The 17736-nt window shown below is 45.9% G+C and overlaps 1 protein-coding gene across 1 annotated transcript in view; it reads right to left on the bottom strand.

Moving 5' to 3' along the window:
* LOC137333938 (cadherin-related family member 4-like) overlaps positions 1-17736 on the bottom strand; it is a 223632-nt gene that overhangs the window by 134157 nt on the left and 71739 nt on the right. Inside the window, exon 10 of the mRNA XM_067998290.1 lies at positions 13410-13590. Within this exon, the coding sequence (XP_067854391.1) occupies positions 13410-13590 (181 nt within the window). The remainder of the gene's footprint in view (positions 1-13409; positions 13591-17736) is intronic.

Raw genomic sequence — 17736 nt, 5'->3', positions numbered from 1 at the left:
TATTCTGGGAGTTGGAGGGTTTTGTTATTCCGGGAGTTGGAGGGTTTGGTTATTCCGGGAGTTGGAGGGTTTTGTTATTCCTGGAGTTGGAGGGTTTTGTTATTCCTGGAGTTGGAATGTTTTGTTATTCCTGGAGTTGGAGGGTTTGGTTATTCCGGGAGTTGGAGGGTTTTGTTATTCCGGGAGTTGGAGGGTTTGGTTATTCTGGGAGTTGGAGGGTTTTGTTATTCTGGGAGTTGGAGGGTTTTGTTATTCTGGGAGTTGGAGGGTTTTGTTATTCTGGGAGTTGGAGGGTTTTGTTATTCTGGGAGTTGGAGGGTTTTGTTATTCTGGGAGTTGGAGGGTTTGGTTATTCTGGGAGTTGGAGGGTTTTGTTATTCTGGGAGTTGGAGGGTTTTGTTATTCTGGGAGTTGGAGGGTTTTGTTATTCCGGGAGTTGGAGGGTTTTGTTATTCTGGGAGTTGGAGGGTTTTGTTATTCCGGGAGTTGGAATGTTTTGTTATTCCAGGAGCTGGAGGGTTTTGTTATTCCGGGAGTTGGAGGGTTTTGTTATTCCGGGAGTTGGAGGGTTTTGTTATTCCGGGAGTTGGAGGGTTTTGTTATTCCGGGAGTTGGAGGGTTTTGTTATTCCGGGAGTTGGAGGGTTTTGTTATTCCGGGAGTTGGAGGGTTTGGTTATTCCGGGAGTTGGAATGTTTTGTTATTCCAGGAGCTGGAGGGTTTTGTTATTCCGGGAGTTGGAGGGTTTGGTTATTCCGGGAGTTGGAGGGTTTTGTTATTCCAGGAGCTGGAGGGTTTTGTTATTCCAGGAGTTGGAGGGTTTTGTTATTCTGGGAGTTGGAGGGTTTTGTTATTCCGGGAGTTGGAGGATTTTGTTATTCTGGGAGTTGGAGGGTTTTGTTATTCCGGGAGTTGGAGGGTTTGGTTATTCCGGGAGTTGGAAGTTTTTGTTATTCCTGGAGTTGGAGGGTTTTGTTATTCCTGGAGTTGGAATGTTTTGTTATTCCTGGAGTTGGAGGGTTTTGTTATTCCGGGAGTTGGAGGGTTTTGTTATTCCGGGAGTTGGAGGGTTTTGTATTTCAGGGAGTTGGAGGGTTTTGTTATTCCGGGAGTTGGAGGGTTTTGTTATTCCTGGAGTTGGAATGTTTTGTTATTCCTGGAGTTGGAGGGTTTTGTTATTCCTGGAGTTGGAGGGTTTGGTTATTCCGGGAGTTGGAGGGTTTTGTTATTCCGGGAGGTGGAGGGTTTTGTTATTCCGGGAGTTGGAGGGTTTTGTTATTCTGGGAGTTGGAGGGTTTTGTTATTCCGAGAGTTGGAGGGTTTTGTTATTCTGGGAGTTGGAGGGTTTTGTTATTCTGGGAGTTGGAGGGTTTTGTTATTCCGGGAGTTGGAGGGTTTGGTTATTCCGGGAGTTGGAGGGTTTTGTTATTCCTGGAGTTGGAGGGTTTTGTTATTCCTGGAGTTGGAATGTTTTGTTATTCCTGGAGTTGGAGGGTTTGGTTATTCCGGGAGTTGGAGGGTTTTGTTATTCCGGGAGTTGGAGGGTTTTGTTATTCCGGGAGTTGGAGGGTTTTGTTATTCCGGGAGTTGGAGGGTTTGGTTATTCCGAGAGTTGGAGGGTTTTGTTATTCAGGGAGTTGGAGGGTTTTGTTATTCAGGGAGTTGGAGGGTTTGGTTATTCTGAGAGTTGGAGGGTTTTGTTATTCTGGGAGTTGGAGGGTTTTGTTATTCTGGGAGTTGGAGGGTTTTGTTATTCTGGGAGTTGGAGGGTTTTGTTATTCTGGGAGTTGGAGGGTTTGGTTATTCCGGGAGTTGGAGGGTTTTGTTATTCTGGGAGTTGGAGGGTTTTGTTATTCCGAGAGTTGGAGGGTTTTGTTATTCCGGGAGTTGGAGGGTTTTGTTATTCCGAGAGTTGGAGGGTTTTTTTATTCTGGGAGTTGGAGGGTTTTGTTATTCTGGGAGTTGGAGGGTTTTGTTATTCCGGGAGTTGGAGGGTTTTTTTATTCTGGGAGTTGGAGGGTTTTGTTATTCCGAGAGTTGGAGGGTTTTGTTATTCCGGGAGTTGGAGGGTTTTGTTATTCCGAGAGTTGGAGGGTTTTTTTATTCTGGGAGTTGGAGGGTTTTGTTATTCCGGGAGTTGGAGGGTTTTGTTATTCCGGGAGTTGGAGGGTTTTTTTATTCTGGGAGTTGGAGGGTTTTGTTATTCTGGGAGTTGGAGGGTTTTGTTATTCTGGGAGTTGGAGGGTTTGGTTATTCCGGGAGTTGGAGGGTTTTGTTATTCTGGGAGTTGGAGGGTTTTGTTATTCTGGGAGTTGGAGGGTTTTGTTATTCCGGGAGCTGGAGGGTTTTGTTATTCTGGGAGTTGGAGGGTTTTGTTATTCCGGGAGCTGGAGGGTTTGGTTATTCCGAGAGTTGGAGGGTTTTGTTATTCTGGGAGTTGGAGGGTTTTGTTATTCTGGGAGTTGGAGGGTTTTGTTATTCCGGGAGTTGGAGGGTTTTGTTATTCTGGGAGTTGGAGGGTTTGGTTATTCCGGGAGCTGGAGGGTTTTGTTATTCCGGGAGTTGGAGGGTTTGGTTATTCCGGGAGTTGGAGGGTTTTGTTATTCTGGGAGTTGGAGGGTTTTGTTATTCAGGGAGTTGGAGGGTTTGGTTATTCCGGGAGCTGGAGGGTTTTGTTATTCCGAGAGTTGGAGGGTTTTGTTATTCAGGGAGTTGGAGGGTTTTGTTATTCCGGGAGTTGGAGGGTTTTGTTATTCCGGGAGTTGGAGGGTTTTGTTATTCCGGGAGTTGGAGGGTTTTGTTATTCAGGGAGTTGGAGGGTTTGGTTATTCTGAGAGTTGGAGGGTTTGGTTATTCTGGGAGTTGGAGGGTTTGGTTATTCTGGGAGTTGGAGGGTTTGGTTATTCTGAGAGTTGGAGGGTTTTGTTATTCTGGGAGTTGGAGGGTTTGGTTATTCCGGGAGTTGGAGGGTTTTGTTATTCAGGGAGTTGGAGGGTTTGGTTATTCTGAGAGTTGGAGGGTTTGGTTATTCTGGGAGTTGGAGGGTTTGGTTATTCTGGGAGTTGGAGGGTTTGGTTATTCTGAGAGTTGGAGGGTTTTGTTATTCTGGGAGTTGGAGGGTTTGGTTATTCCGGGAGTTGGAGGGTTTTGTTATTCTGGGAGTTGGAGGGTTTTGTTATTCCGAGAGTTGGAGGGTTTTGTTATTCTGGGAGTTGGAGGGTTTGGTTATTCCGAGAGTTGGAGGGTTTTGTTATTCTGGGAGTTGGAGGGTTTTGTTATTCCGGGAGTTGGAGGGTTTTGTTATTCTGGGAGTTGGAGGGTTTTGTTATTCCGAGAGTTGGAGGGTTTTGTTATTCTGGGAGTTGGAGGGTTTTGTTATTCCGGGAGCTGGAGGGTTTTGTTATTCCGAGAGTTGGAGGGTTTTGTTATTCTGGGAGTTGGAGGGTTTTGTTATTCCGGGAGTTGGAGGGTTTTGTTATTCTGGGAGTTGGAGGGTTTTGTTATTCCGAGAGTTGGAGGGTTTTGTTATTCCGGGAGTTGGAGGGTTTTGTTATTCCGGGAGTTGGAGGGTGTTGTTATTCTGGGAGTTGGAGGGTTTTGTTATTCCGGGAGTTGGAGGGTTTTGTTATTCTGGGAGTTGGAGGGTTTGGTTATTCTGGGAGTTGGAGGGTTTTGTTATTCCGGGAGTTGGAGGGTTTTGTTATTCTGGGAGTTGGAGGGTTTTGTTATTCCGGGAGTTGGAGGGTTTTGTTATTCTGGGAGTTGGAGGGTTTTGTTATTCCGGGAGTTGGAGGGTTTGGTTATTCCGAGAGTTGGAGGGTTTTGTTATTCTGGGAGTTGGAGGGTTTGGTTATTCCGGGAGTTGGAGGGTTTTGTTATTCCGGGAGTTGGAGGGTTTTGTTATTCTGGGAGTTGGAGGGTTTTGTTATTCCGGGAGTTGGAGGGTTTTGTTATTCTGGGAGTTGGAGGGTTTGGTTATTCTGAGAGTTGGAGGGTTTTGTTATTCTGGGAGTTGGAGGGTTTGGTTATTCTGAGAGTTGGAGGGTTTTGTTATTCCGGGAGTTGGAGGGTTTTGTTATTCCGGGAGTTGGAGGGTTTTGTTATTCTGGGAGTTGGAGGGTTTTGTTATTCTGGGAGTTGGAGGGTTTTGTTATTCCGGGAGTTGGAGGGTTTTGTTATTCTGGGAGTTGGAGGGTTTTGTTATTCTGGGAGTTGGAGGGTTTTGTTATTCTGGGAGTTGGAGGGTTTTGTTATTCTGGGAGTTGGAGGGTTTTGTTATTCTGAGAGTTGGAGGGTTTTGTTATTCTGAGAGTTGGAGGGTTTTGTTATTCTGGGAGTTGGAGGGTTTGGTTATTCTGAGAGTTGGAGGGTTTTGTTATTCTGGGAGTTGGAGGGTTTTGTTATTCTGAGAGTTGGAGGGTTTTGTTATTCTGGGAGTTGGAGGGTTTTGTTATTCCGAGAGTTGGAGGGTTTGGTTATTCTGGGAGTTGGAGGGTTTGGTTATTCTGAGAGTTGGAGGGTTTTGTTATTCTGGGAGTTGGAGGGTTTTGTTATTCCGGGAGTTGGAGGGTTTTGTTATTCCGGGAGTTGGAGGGTTTTGTTATTCTGGGAGTTGGAGGGTTTTGTTATTCCGGGAGCTGGAGGGTTTTGTTATTCCGGGAGTTGGAGGGTTTTGTTATTCTGGGAGTTGGAGGGTTTTGTTATTCCGGGAGTTGGAGGGTTTTGTTATTCTGGGAGTTGGAGGGTTTTGTTATTCCGGCAGCTGGAGGATTTGGTTATTCCGGGAGTTGGAGGGTATGGTTATTCCGGGAGTTGGAAGGTTTTGTTATTCTGGGAGTTGGAGGGTTTTGTTATTCCGGGAGTTGGAGGGTTTTGTTATTCCGGGAGTTGGAGGGTTTTGTTATTCCGGGAGTTGGAGGGTTTTGTTATTCCGGGAGTTGGAGGGTTTGGTTATTCTGGGAGTTGGAGGGTTTGGTTATTCTGGGAGTTGGAGGGTTTTGTTATTCCGGGAGTTGGAGGGTTTGGTTATTCCGGGAGTTGGAGGGTTTTGTTATTCCGGGAGTTGGAGGGTTTGGTTATTCCGGGAGTTGGAATGTTTTGTTATTCCAGGAGCTGGAGGGTTTTGTTATTCTGGGAGTTGGAGGGTTTGGTTATTCTGGGAGTTGGAGGGTTTTGTTATTCCGGGAGTTGGAGGGTTTTGTTATTCCGGGAGCTGGAGGGATTGGTTATTCCGGGAGTTGGAGGGTTTTGTTATTCCGGGAGTTGGAGGGTTTTGTTATTCCGGGAGTTGGAGGGTTTTGTTATTCCGGGAGTTGGAGGGTTTTGTTATTCCGGGAGTTGGAGGGTTTTGTTATTCTGGGAGTTGGAGGGTTTTGTTATTCCGGGAGTTGGAGGGTTTTGTTATTCCGGGAGTTGGAGGGTTTGGTTATTCCGGGAGCTGGAGGGTTTGGTTATTCCAGGAGTTGGAGGGTTTGGTTATTCCGGGAGTTGGAGGGTTTTGTTATTCTGGGAGTTGGAGGGTTTTGTTATTCCAGGAGTTGGAGGGTTTGGTTATTCCAGGAGTTGGAGGGTTTGGTTATTCCGGGAGTTGGAGGGTTTTGTTATTCCGGGAGTTGGAGGGTTTTGTTATTCCGGGAGTTGGAGGGTTTTGTTATTCCGGGAGTTGGAGGGTTTTGTTATTCCAGGAGTTGGAGGGTTTGGTTATTCCAGGAGTTGGAGGGTTTGGTTATTCCGGGAGTTGGAGGGTTTTGTTATTCCGGGAGTTGGAGGGTTTTGTTATTCTGGGAGTTGGAGGGTTTTGTTATTCTGGGAGTTGGAGGGTTTTGTTATTCCGGGAGTTGGAGGGTTTTGTTATTCCAGGAGTTGGAGGGTTTTGTTATTCTGGGAGTTGGAGGGTTTTGTTATTCCGGGAGTTGGAGGATTTTGTTATTCTGGGAGTTGGAGGGTTTTGTTATTCCAGGAGTTGGAGGGTTTTGTTATTCTGGGAGTTGGAGGGTTTTGTTATTCCAGGAGTTGGAGGGTTTTGTTATTCTGGGAGTTGGAGGGTTTTGTTATTCCAGGAGTTGGAGGGTTTTGTTATTCTGGGAGTTGGAGGGTTTTGTTATTCCGGGAGTTGGAGGGTTTTTTTATTCCGGGAGTTGGAGGGTTTTTTTATTCTGGGAGTTGGAGGGTTTTGTTATTCTGGGAGTTGGAGGGTTTTGTTATTCTGGGAGTTGGAGGGTTTTGTTATTCCGGGAGTTGGAGGGTTTTTTTATTCTGGGAGTTGGAGGGTTTTGTTATTCTGGGAGTTGGAGGGTTTTTTTATTCCGGGAGTTGGAGGGTTTTGTTATTCTGGGAGTTGGAGGGTTTTGTTATTCAGGGAGTTGGAGGGTTTTGTTATTCTGGGAGTTGGAGGGTTTTGTTATTCTGGGAGTTGGAGGGTTTTGTTATTCTGGGAGTTGGAGGGTTTTGTTATTCCGGGAGTTGGAGGGTTTTGTTATTCTGGGAGTTGGAGGGTTTTGTTATTCTGAGAGTTGGAGGGTTTTGTTATTCCGGGAGCTGGAGGGTTTTGTTATTCCGGGAGTTGGAGGGTTTTGTTATTCTGGGAGTTGGAGGGTTTTGTTATTCTGAGAGTTGGAGGGTTTTGTTATTCCGGGAGTTGGAGGGTTTTGTTATTCCGGGAGCTGGAGGGTTTTGTTATTCCAGGAGCTGGAGGGTTTTGTTATTCCGGGAGTTGGAGGGTTTTGTTATTCTGGGAGTTGGAGGGTTTTGTTATTCCTGGAGTTGGAGGGTTTGGTTATTCCGGGAGTTGGAGGGTTTGGTTATTCCAGGAGCTGGAGGGTTTTGTTATTCCGGGAGTTGGAGGGTTTTGTTATTCCGGGAGTTGGAGGGTTTTGTTATTCCGGGAGTTGGAGGGTTTTGTTATTCCGGGAGTTGGAGGGTTTTGTTATTCCGGGAGTTGGAGGGTTTTGTTATTCTGGGAGTTGGAGGGTTTTGTTATTCCGGGAGTTGGAGGGTTTTGTTATTCCGGGAGTTGGAGGGTTTTGTTATTCCGGGAGCTGGAGGGTTTGGTTATTCTGAGAGTTGGAGGGTTTTGTTATTCAGGGAGTTGGAGGGTTTTGTTATTCCGGGAGCTGGAGGGTTTTGTTATTCCGGGAGCTGGAGGGTTTTGTTATTCTGAGAGTTGGAGGGTTTTGTTATTCCAGGAGCTGGAGGGTTTTGTTATTCCGGGAGCTGGAGGATTTTGTTATTCTGAGAGTTGGAGGGTTTTGTTATTCCGGGAGTTGGAGGGTTTGGTTATTCTGGGAGTTGGAGGGTTTTGTTATTCTGAGAGTTGGAGGGTTTTGTTATTCCGGGAGTTGGAGGGTTTGGTTATTCCGGGAGCTGGAGGGTTTGGTTATTCTGGGAGTTGGAGGGTTTTGTTATTCCGGGAGTTGGAGGGTTTGGTTATTCTGGGAGTTGGAGGGTTTTGTTATTCTGGGAGTTGGAGGGTTTGGTTATTCCGGGAGCTGGAGGGTTTTGTTATTCCGGGAGATGGAGGGTTTTGTTATTCCGGGAGTTGGAGGGTTTTGTTATTCTGGGAGTTGGAGGGTTTTGTTATTCCGGGAGCTGGAGGGTTTTGTTATTCCGGGAGTTGGAGGGTTTTGTTATTCCGGGAGTTGGAGGGTTTTGTTATTCTGGGAGTTGGAGGGTTTTGTTATTCCGGGAGTTGGAGGGTTTTGTTATTCTGGGAGTTGGAGGGTTTTGTTATTCCGGGAGTTGGAGGGTTTTGTTATTCTGGGATTTGGAGGGTTTTGTTATTCCGGGAGTTGGAGGGTTTTGTTATTCCGGGAGTTGGAGGGTTTTGTTATTCTGGGAGTTGGAGGGTTTTGTTATTCCGGGAGTTGGAGGGTTTTGTTATTCCGGGAGTTGGAGGGTTTTGTTATTCTGGGAGTTGGAGGGTTTAGTTATTCTGGGAGTTGGAGGGTTTTGTTATTCCGGGAGTTGGAGGGTTTGGTTATTCTGGGAGTTGGAGGGTTTTGTTATTCCGGGAGTTGGAGGGTTTTGTTATTCCGGGAGTTGGAGGGTTTTGTTATTCCGGGAGTTGGAGGGTTTTGTTATTCCGGGAGTTGGAGGGTTTGGTTATTCTGAGAGTTGGAGGGTTTTGTTATTCTGGGAGTTGGAGGGTTTTGTTATTCTGGGAGTTGGAGGGTTTTGTTATTCCGGGAGTTGGAGGGTTTTGTTATTCCGGGAGTTGGAGGGTTTTGTTATTCTGGGAGTTGGAGGGTTTAGTTATTCTGGGAGTTGGAGGGTTTTGTTATTCCGGGAGTTGGAGGGTTTGGTTATTCTGGGAGTTGGAGGGTTTTGTTATTCCGGGAGTTGGAGGGTTTGGTTATTCCGGGAGTTGGAGGGTTTTGTTATTCCGGGAGTTGGAGGGTTTGGTTATTCCGGGAGTTGGAATGTTTTGTTATTCCAGGAGCTGGAGGGTTTTGTTATTCTGGGAGTTGGAGGGTTTGGTTATTCTGGGAGTTGGAGGGTTTTGTTATTCCGGGAGTTGGAGGGTTTTGTTATTCCGGGAGCTGGAGGGATTGGTTATTCCGGGAGTTGGAGGGTTTTGTTATTCCGGGAGTTGGAGGGTTTTGTTATTCCGGGAGTTGGAGGGTTTTGTTATTCCGGGAGTTGGAGGGTTTTGTTATTCCGGGAGTTGGAGGGTTTTGTTATTCTGGGAGTTGGAGGGTTTTGTTATTCCGGGAGTTGGAGGGTTTTGTTATTCCGGGAGTTGGAGGGTTTGGTTATTCCGGGAGCTGGAGGGTTTGGTTATTCCAGGAGTTGGAGGGTTTGGTTATTCCGGGAGTTGGAGGGTTTTGTTATTCTGGGAGTTGGAGGGTTTTGTTATTCCGGGAGTTGGAGGGTTTGGTTATTCCGGGAGTTGGAGGGTTTTGTTATTCTGGGAGTTGGAGGGTTTTGTTATTCCGGGAGTTGGAGGGTTTTGTTATTCCGGGAGTTGGAGGGTTTGGTTATTCTGGGAGTTGGAGGGTTTGGTTATTCTGGGAGTTGGAGGGTTTTGTTATTCCGGGAGTTGGAGGGTTTGGTTATTCCGGGAGTTGGAGGGTTTTGTTATTCCGGGAGCTGGAGGGTTTGGTTATTCCAGGAGTTGGAGGGTTTGGTTATTCCGGGAGTTGGAGGGTTTTGTTATTCTGGGAGTTGGAGGGTTTTGTTATTCCGGGAGTTGGAGGGTTTTGTTATTCTGGGAGTTGGAGTGTTTTGTTATTCCGGGAGTTGGAGGGTTTTTTTATTCTGGGAGTTGGAGGGTTTTGTTATTCTGGGAGTTGGAGGGTTTTGTTATTCTGGGAGTTGGAGGGTTTTGTTATTCCGGGAGTTGGAGGGTTTTGTTATTCCGGGAGTTGGAGTGTTTTGTTATTCCGGGAGTTGGAGGGTTTTGTTATTCCGGGAGTTGGAGGGTTTTTTTATTCTGGGAGTTGGAGGGTTTTGTTATTCTGGGAGTTGGAGGGTTTTGTTATTCTGGGAGTTGGAGGGTTTTTTATTCCGGGAGCTGGAGGGTTTTGTTATTCCGGGAGTTGGAGGGTTTTTTTATTCCGGGAGCTGGAGGGTTTTGTTATTCCGGGAGTTGGAGGGTTTTTTTATTCCGGGAGCTGGAGGGTTTTGTTATTCCGGGAGTTGGAGGGTTTTTTTATTCTGGGAGTTGGAGGGTTTTGTTATTCTGGGAGTTGGAGGGTTTTTTTATTCCGGGAGTTGGAGGGTTTGGTTATTCTGGGAGTTGGAGGGTTTTGTTATTCTGGGAGTTGGAGGGTTTTGTTATTCTGGGAGTTGGAGGGTTTTGTTATTCCGGGAGTTGGAGGGTTTTGTTATTCTGGGAGTTGGAGGGTTTTGTTATTCTGGGAGTTGGAGGGTTTTGTTATTCTGGGAGTTGGAGGGTTTTGTTATTCTGAGAGTTGGAGGGTTTTGTTATTCCGGGAGCTGGAGGGTTTTGTTATTCCGGGAGTTGGAGGGTTTTGTTATTCCGGGAGTTGGAGGGTTTTGTTATTCTGGGAGTTGGAGGGTTTTGTTATTCCGGGAGCTGGAGGGTTTTGTTATTCCAGGAGCTGGAGGGTTTTGTTATTCCGGGAGTTGGAGGGTTTTGTTATTCTGGGAGTTGGAGGGTTTTGTTATTCCGGGAGTTGGAGGGTTTTGTTATTCCGGGAGTTGGAGGGTTTGGTTATTCTGGGAGTTGGAGGGTTTTGTTATTCCGGGAGTTGGAGGGTTTTGTTATTCCGGGAGTTGGAGGGTTTGGTTATTCCGGGAGCTGGAGGGTTTTGTTATTCCGGGAGTTGGAGGGTTTTGTTATTCCGGGAGTTGGAGGGTTTGGTTATTCTGGGAGTTGGAGGGTTTGGTTATTCCGGGAGTTGGAGGGTTTTGTTATTCCTGGAGTTGGAGGGTTTTGTTATTCCGGGAGTTGGAGGGTTTTGTTATTCCGGGAGTTGGAGGGTTTGGTTATTCCGGGAGTTGGAGGGTTTTGTTATTCTGGGAGTTGGAGGGTTTTGTTATTCCAGGAGTTGGAGGGTTTTGTTATTCTGGGAGTTGGAGGGTTTTGTTATTCCAGGAGTTGGAGGGTTTTGTTATTCTGGGAGTTGGAGGGTTTTGTTATTCTGGGAGTTGGAGGGTTTGGTTATTCCGGGAGTTGGAGGGTTTGGTTATTCTGGGAGTTGGAGGGTTTTGTTATTCTGGGAGTTGGAGGGTTTGGTTATTCAGGGAGTTGGAGGGTTTTGTTATTCTGGGAGTTGGAGGGTTTTGTTATTCTGGGAGTTGGAGGGTTTTGTTATTCCAGGAGTTGGAGGGTTTTGTTATTCTGGGAGTTGGAGGGTTTTGTTATTCCGGGAGTTGGAGGGTTTTGTTATTCTGGGAGTTGGAGGGTTTTGTTATTCCGGGAGTTGGAGGGTTTTGTTATTCTGGGAGTTGGAGGGTTTTGTTATTCCGAGAGTTGGAGGGTTTTGTTATTCTGGGAGTTGGAGGGTTTGGTTATTCAGGGAGTTGGAGGGTTTTGTTATTCCGGGAGTTGGAGGGTTTTGTTATTCTGGGAGTTGGAGGGTTTTGTTATTCCGGGAGTTGGAGGGTTTTGTTATTCCTGGAGTTGGAGGGTTTTGTTATTCTGGGAGTTGGAGGGTTTGGTTATTCCGGGAGTTGGAGGGTTTGGTTATTCCGGGAGTTGGAGGGTTTCGTTATTCCGGGAGTTGGAGGGTTTTGTTATTCTGGGAGTTGGAGGGTTTTGTTATTCTGGGAGTTGGAGGGTTTTGTTATTCTGGGAGTTGGAGGGTTTTGTTATTCTGGGAGTTGGAGGGTTTTGTTATTCCAGGAGTTGGAGGGATTGGTTATTCTGGGAGTTGGAGGGTTTTGTTATTCCGGGAGTTGGAGGGTTTTGTTATTCTGGGAGTTGGAGGGTTTTGTTATTCTGGGAGTTGGAGGGATTGGTTATTCTGGGAGTTGGAGGGTTTTGTTATTCTGGGAGTTGGAGGGTTTTGTTATTCTGGGAGTTGGAGGGTTTTGTTATTCTGGGAGTTGGAGGGTTTTGTTATTCTGGGAGTTGGAGGGTTTTGTTATTCTGGGAGTTGGAGGGTTTTGTTATTCTGGGAGTTGGAGGGATTGGTTATTCTGGGAGTTGGAGGGTTTTGTTATTCTGGGAGTTGGAGGGTTTTGTTATTCTGGGAGTTGGAGGGTTTTGTTATTCCAGGAGTTGGAGGGATTGGTTATTCTGGGAGTTGGAGGGTTTTGTTATTCTGGGAGTTGGAGGGTTTTGTTATTCTGGGAGTTGGAGGGTTTTGTTATTCTGGGAGTTGGAGGGTTTTGTTATTCTGGGAGTTGGAGGGTTTTGTTATTCTGGGAGTTGGAGGGTTTTGTTATTCTGGGAGTTGGAGGGTTTGGTTATTCCGGGAGTTGGAGGGTTTTGTTATTCCGGGAGTTGGAGGGTTTTGTTATTCTGGGAGTTGGAGGGTTTGGTTATTCCGGGAGTTGGAGGGTTTTGTTATTCCGGGAGTTGGAGGGTTTGGTTATTCCGGGAGTTGGAGGGTTTGGTTATTCCGGGAGTTGGAGGGTTTTGTTATTCCGGGAGTTGGAGGGTTTTGTTATTCTGGGAGTTGGAGGGTTTTGTTATTCTGGGAGTTGGAGGGTTTTGTTATTCTGGGAGTTGGAGGGTTTTGTTATTCCGGGAGTTGGAGGGTTTGGTTATTCCGGGAGTTGGAGGGTTTGGTTATTCCGGGAGTTGGAGGGTTTTGTTATTCTGGGAGTTGGAGGGTTTTGTTATTCTGGGAGTTGGAGGGTTTTGTTATTCTGGGAGTTGGAGGGTTTGGTTATTCCGGGAGTTGGAGGGTTTGGTTATTCCGGGAGTTGGAGGGTTTTGTTATTCCGGGAGTTGGAGGGTTTTGTTATTCTGGGAGTTGGAGGGTTTTGTTATTCCGGGAGTTGGAGGGTTTTGTTATTCCGGGAGTTGGAGGGTTTTGTTATTCTGGGAGCTGGAGGGTTTTGTTATTCCGGGAGTTGGAGGGTTTTGTTATTCCGGGAGTTGGAGGGTTTTGTTATTCCGAGAGTTGGAGGGTTTTGTTATTCCGGGAGTTGGAGGGTTTTGTTATTCTGAGAGTTGGAGGGTTTTGTTATTCCGGGAGTTGGAGGGTTTTGTTATTCTGGGAGTTGGAGGGTTTTGTTATTCCGGGAGTTGGAATGTTTTGTTATTCTGGGAGTTGGAGGGTTTTGTTATTCTGAGAGTTGGAGGGTTTTGTTATTCCGGGAGTTGGAGGGTTTTGTTATTCTGGGAGTTGGAGGGTTTTGTTATTCCGGGAGTTGGAGGGTTTTGTTATTCCGGGAGTTGGAGGGTTTTGTTATTCCGGGAGTTGGAGGGTTTTGTTATTCTGGGAGTTGGAGGGTTTTGTTATTCCGGGAGCTGGAGGGTTTTGTTATTCTGGGAGTTGGAGGGTTTTGTTATTCCGGGAGCTGGAGGGTTTTGTTATTCCGGGAGCTGGAGGGTTTTGTTATTCCGGGAGCTGGCCCGAGAGATTACGAGAAGCCAGTACAGCGCAGTGCAGCGGGAAAGGAAAAGATTCAAACCACAAACTACCCTCCTGGAGGAAGAGTAGTTGGAACATCGAAGGGGATGAGACTGCTCATTGCCAGGAGCACGCAATGAGCCCAGAGTGAACCAGCAACCCGACTAAAACCCAGACTCACTCTCTTTCCCATTGAAGTCAATGGCGGCCGATTCGCCCTCGCCCGTTTTACGCTCGCGAATGTTACAATATTAACGAGAATCCGACAGCCTCACGGTCACATTCACTGGTACCAGCTTTTGATTTCCAGATTTTTTTTAAAAACGGAATTAAAATTCTCAAACTGCCACGGTGGGGATTTGAACTCCAGTTTTCTGGATCACTAGTCCAGTAATGTGATTGGGTGTTTACTGATACTTACACAAAGATGGGGGGAGTGCACTGTGGGTCATTATCATTCACATCCATCACATACACTGTGACATTAGCCGATGAACTGTACAGGTAACTGTCGTCAAAAGCTACAATTACCAGCAGGTTAACAGCAAGCCCGGGTTTCTGATCCAGGTCGAGGTTGGACGAGGTTTTGATGATCCCGGTTTCTGTATAACGATAAGTGAGAGAGAAAGTTATTGATTTAAGAGACACCATTGCCAGTGCTACAGGACCACAGGGAACAGAATAAGAAACGCAGCAAATCACATTCCCAACTCTTATCCAGCACAATCCTACTGCCAACCATGGGAAAAGCTGGAACATTCCCTGCTTTTAAACTTAACATTAGTGCATAAAACCTCCAGATACACAAAGTATACAGATTGTGCTTTACCACATACACAGGCATGGTATATCTCATCACATACAGGTGTTATATAATATACACAGGAGTGATATACCTCATCACATACAGATGTTATATAATATACACAGGAGTGATATACCTCATCACATACAGGTGTTCTATAATATACACAGGTGTGATATACCTCATCACATACAGGTGTTATATAATATACACAAGAGTGTTAGATGCTGTAATCAGGGTTTGATGGGTCTCTATGGCAGGATCCACTCGAGGAGTTAATAGCTCCCTGCTCCGTCTGTTCTTATCCGCCGCAGTGTCATTGCTCAGAGTTCTGGTGCAGCTTAAACATGACAAAGTCCATCCATCGCAGTATTACAGCAGATATGATGTGGAGATGCCGGTGATGGACTGGGGTGGACAAATGTAAGGAATCTTACAACACCAGATTATAGTCCAGCAGCTTTATTTTAAAATCACAAGCTTTCGGAGATTATCCCCTTCACCTGACGAAGGAGATAATCTCCGAAAGCTTGTGATTTTAAAATAAAATTGTTGGACTATAACCTGGTGTTGTAAGATTCCTTACAGCAGATATACTGATCGATATATCACAAGACTGACCAGTGACAAAATGTTACCTTAACTGATACTAAGAGATCCAAAGATTAACAAGGCCATTTACCTGTTTAAAATGCAGGTAAGTTTATTCTTCTCTCAGCAAAGCCTGATATTTGCAGTTATTTACACTGCAAAATATTTTCTTAACTCTGCCTCACGAGTCGGATTGCTGGTATTTCCTTGAGGTGAATAAGTTTCTTTGGCCGTTCTTCCCTCCTTTTTCTCAGTTATTTTTGGTTATTAAAGTTTATTTTCCTTCCCCTTACTTCCCATGGTGCATATGTCGTTCTCACTGAAGCCCGGTCCATAAATCCCAGCCCGACAAGCCTTTACCCACTGTTTAATCTCTAGTAAGCTGCATCTGAACCGTTGGTCAAATGACCATAGCCCAGGCCTGGCTGATTGAGGGACTGACTGCAGCCACAGTGCTGGGAATTCAACATCACACTGTCCTCTAAACATAAACATTCCCCTCTGCTCCTGCACAAACATCGGTCTCCTTCAGTGACACATTAATAACCTCACCCCATACACAGCAAAACTTTAATTATTGGTTTAAATCATTGAAAGAAATGAACTCTTTATTTTTGATTTGAAGATGGGATTGTTCTTCTTCGAGCTTAGAAAGTTAAGGGGAGATTTGAATGAGGTGTTCAAAATTATGCAGAGTTTTGATAGAGTAGAGAGGGAGAAATTGTTTCCAGTGGCAGGAGGGTCAGTAACCAGAGGACACACATTTAAGATAATTGGCAAAAGAACCAGAGACGTCATGAGGAGAAATGTGAGTTGTGATCTGGAATTCACTGCCTGAAAGGGCGGTGGAAGCAGATTCAATAATAACTTTAAAAAGGGAATTGGATAAATATTTGAATCGGAAAAATTTGCAGGGCTACAGGGGAAAGAGCCGGGGAGTGGGTCTAATTGGATCGATCATTCAAAGAGCTGACACAGGCACGATGAGGAGCATCCACCCTTTCTCTGAACACTAAACATATAAATTCTGGTTGAACAATGACGGTGTGATCTCAGCGACTGAAATTACTGAGAGTGAAGATCTGTCACTTGGACAGAGGCAGACTTGCCCAGTTCGAGTGAAGCACTGATCCTGCGATCGGGCGGTTCTGTAACTGTAATCCCGCCCTCTCACCACCAGGTGCTGCTGCTGTGCCGTAAACAAATTAATTCTTACCCTGTCCATTGGCGCCACCTGCTGGACCGTACTGGGGACAGCAAGAACCAAAAAAAACCATTTTGATAATTCACTGGGACGTGTTTCGTGTTAATATTTGATGGAAGCAGCAACATTAAATCACATCCTAATTACTGGATTATTTTTATTTAGAAATTGATTTAAAGAGAACACTCAAAGTGTATTGATCCACCCACTGCAGTCAGTGAATCACCTTTACATCAGCACACACCACACACCACACTCAAATTAGTCACAGCAACAATTTAAAGGAAATTAATTGTGAATCTTTGCCAGAACTCCTTGTTCAGTGATGAGGAACGGTGAGTGCACACACTGGGGCAGAGTTTACACTCGATTACACTGCTTTTATCAGCGCAGAAGATCGAGGAATTTCTATTCACGCTGGCCGTAAATTCATCCAGCGTAATTCGAGTTTCCGCAATCTTTTGCACTGGTTCAAAATTCATTGTATTGAAGCCGGCCCCGCCCACAAAACTGGCCACGCCCCCGGTTGAAATTATGAGGATGACGAGTTTCTGCTGATTGTGTCTGTTTGTGGCCGTTCGAGGAAGTCTTATTAAAAATGCTCATTTTTTGTGATAAACCCAATTTCAGCTGTATTAATAAATCTGCACCTGGTCACCACTCTTAAATACATCAAGGAATACTCCTCATTGTAAAAAAAATAAATCACTGATCACGCTCTGTTAAGCTGCCAGACTGCGCGGATTCATGGAAGATTTCACGTTTGTGATTATGTTAATTCCCCCTAAAATCCCCCCCTGAAGAGAAAATGTACCTGCCCACAATCTTCAGCAAACAGGCACCTGCTATCAGCATTAAACACTCCCAGGGCAGGTACAGCATGGGTTAGATACAGAGTAAAGCTCCCTCTACACTGTCCCATCAAACACTCCCAGGGCAGGTACAGCATGGGTTAGATACAGAGTAAAACTCCCTCTACACTGTCCCATCAAACACTCCCAGGGCAGGTACAGCATGGGCTAGATACAGAGTAAAGCTCCCTCTACACTGTCCCATCAAACACTCCCAGGGCAGGTACAGCATGGGCTAGATACAGAGTAAAGCTCCCTCTACACTCTCCCATCAAACACTCCCAGGGCAGGTACAGCATGGGCTAGATACAGAGTAAAGCTCCCTCTACACTGTCCCATCAAACACTCCCAGGGCAGGTACAGCATGGGCTAGATACAGAGTAAAGCTCCCTCTACACTGTCCCATCAAACACTCCCAGGGCAGGTACAGTATGGGTTAGATACAGAGTAAAGCTCCCTCTACACTGTCCCATCAAACACTCCCAGGGCAGGTACAGCATGGGCTAGATACAGAGTAAAGCTCCCTCTACACTGTCCCATCAAACACTCCCAGGGCAGGTACAGCATGGGTTAGATACAGAGTAAAACTCCCTCTACACTGTCCCATCAAACACTCCCAGGGCAGGTACAGCATGGGCTAGATACAGAGTAAAGCTCCCTCTACACTGTCCCATCAAACACTCCCAGGGCAGGTACAGCATGGGTTAGATACAGAGTAAAACTCCCTCTACACTGTCCCATCAAACACTCCCAGGGCAGGTACAGCATGGGTTAGATACAGAGTAAAGCTCCCTCTGCACTGTCCCATCAAACACTCCCAGGGCAGGTACAGCACGGGTTAGATACAGAGTAAAACTCCCTCTACACTGTCCCACACTCCCAGATCACAGTAGGTACAGCACAGGAGGAGGCCATTCGGCCCATCATGCCTGTGCTAGCTCTTTGAATGAGCTATCCAATTAGTCCCACTCCCCCACTCTTTCCCCATAGCCCTGTAAATTTTTTCCCTTCAAGTATTTATCCAATTCCCTTTTGAAAGTTACTACTGAATCTGCTTCCACCGTCCTTTCAGGCAGTGCATTCCAGATCATAACAACACGCTGAGTAAAAAAATGTTTCCTCATCTCACCCCTGGTTCTTTTGCCGATCACCTTAAATCTGTGTCCTCTGGTTACCGACCCTTCTGCCACTGGAAACAGTTTCTCCTTATTTAGTCTTTCAAAACTGTTCATGATTTTGAATACCTCCATCAAATCTCCCCTTAACCTTCTCTGCTCTAAGGAGAACAATCCCAGCT

The sequence above is a fragment of the Heptranchias perlo genome, chromosome 17, assembly GCF_035084215.1.
Source record: "Heptranchias perlo isolate sHepPer1 chromosome 17, sHepPer1.hap1, whole genome shotgun sequence".
NCBI lineage: Eukaryota > Metazoa > Chordata > Chondrichthyes > Hexanchiformes > Hexanchidae > Heptranchias > Heptranchias perlo.
This window is presented reverse-complemented; position numbering and strand designations above follow the sequence as displayed.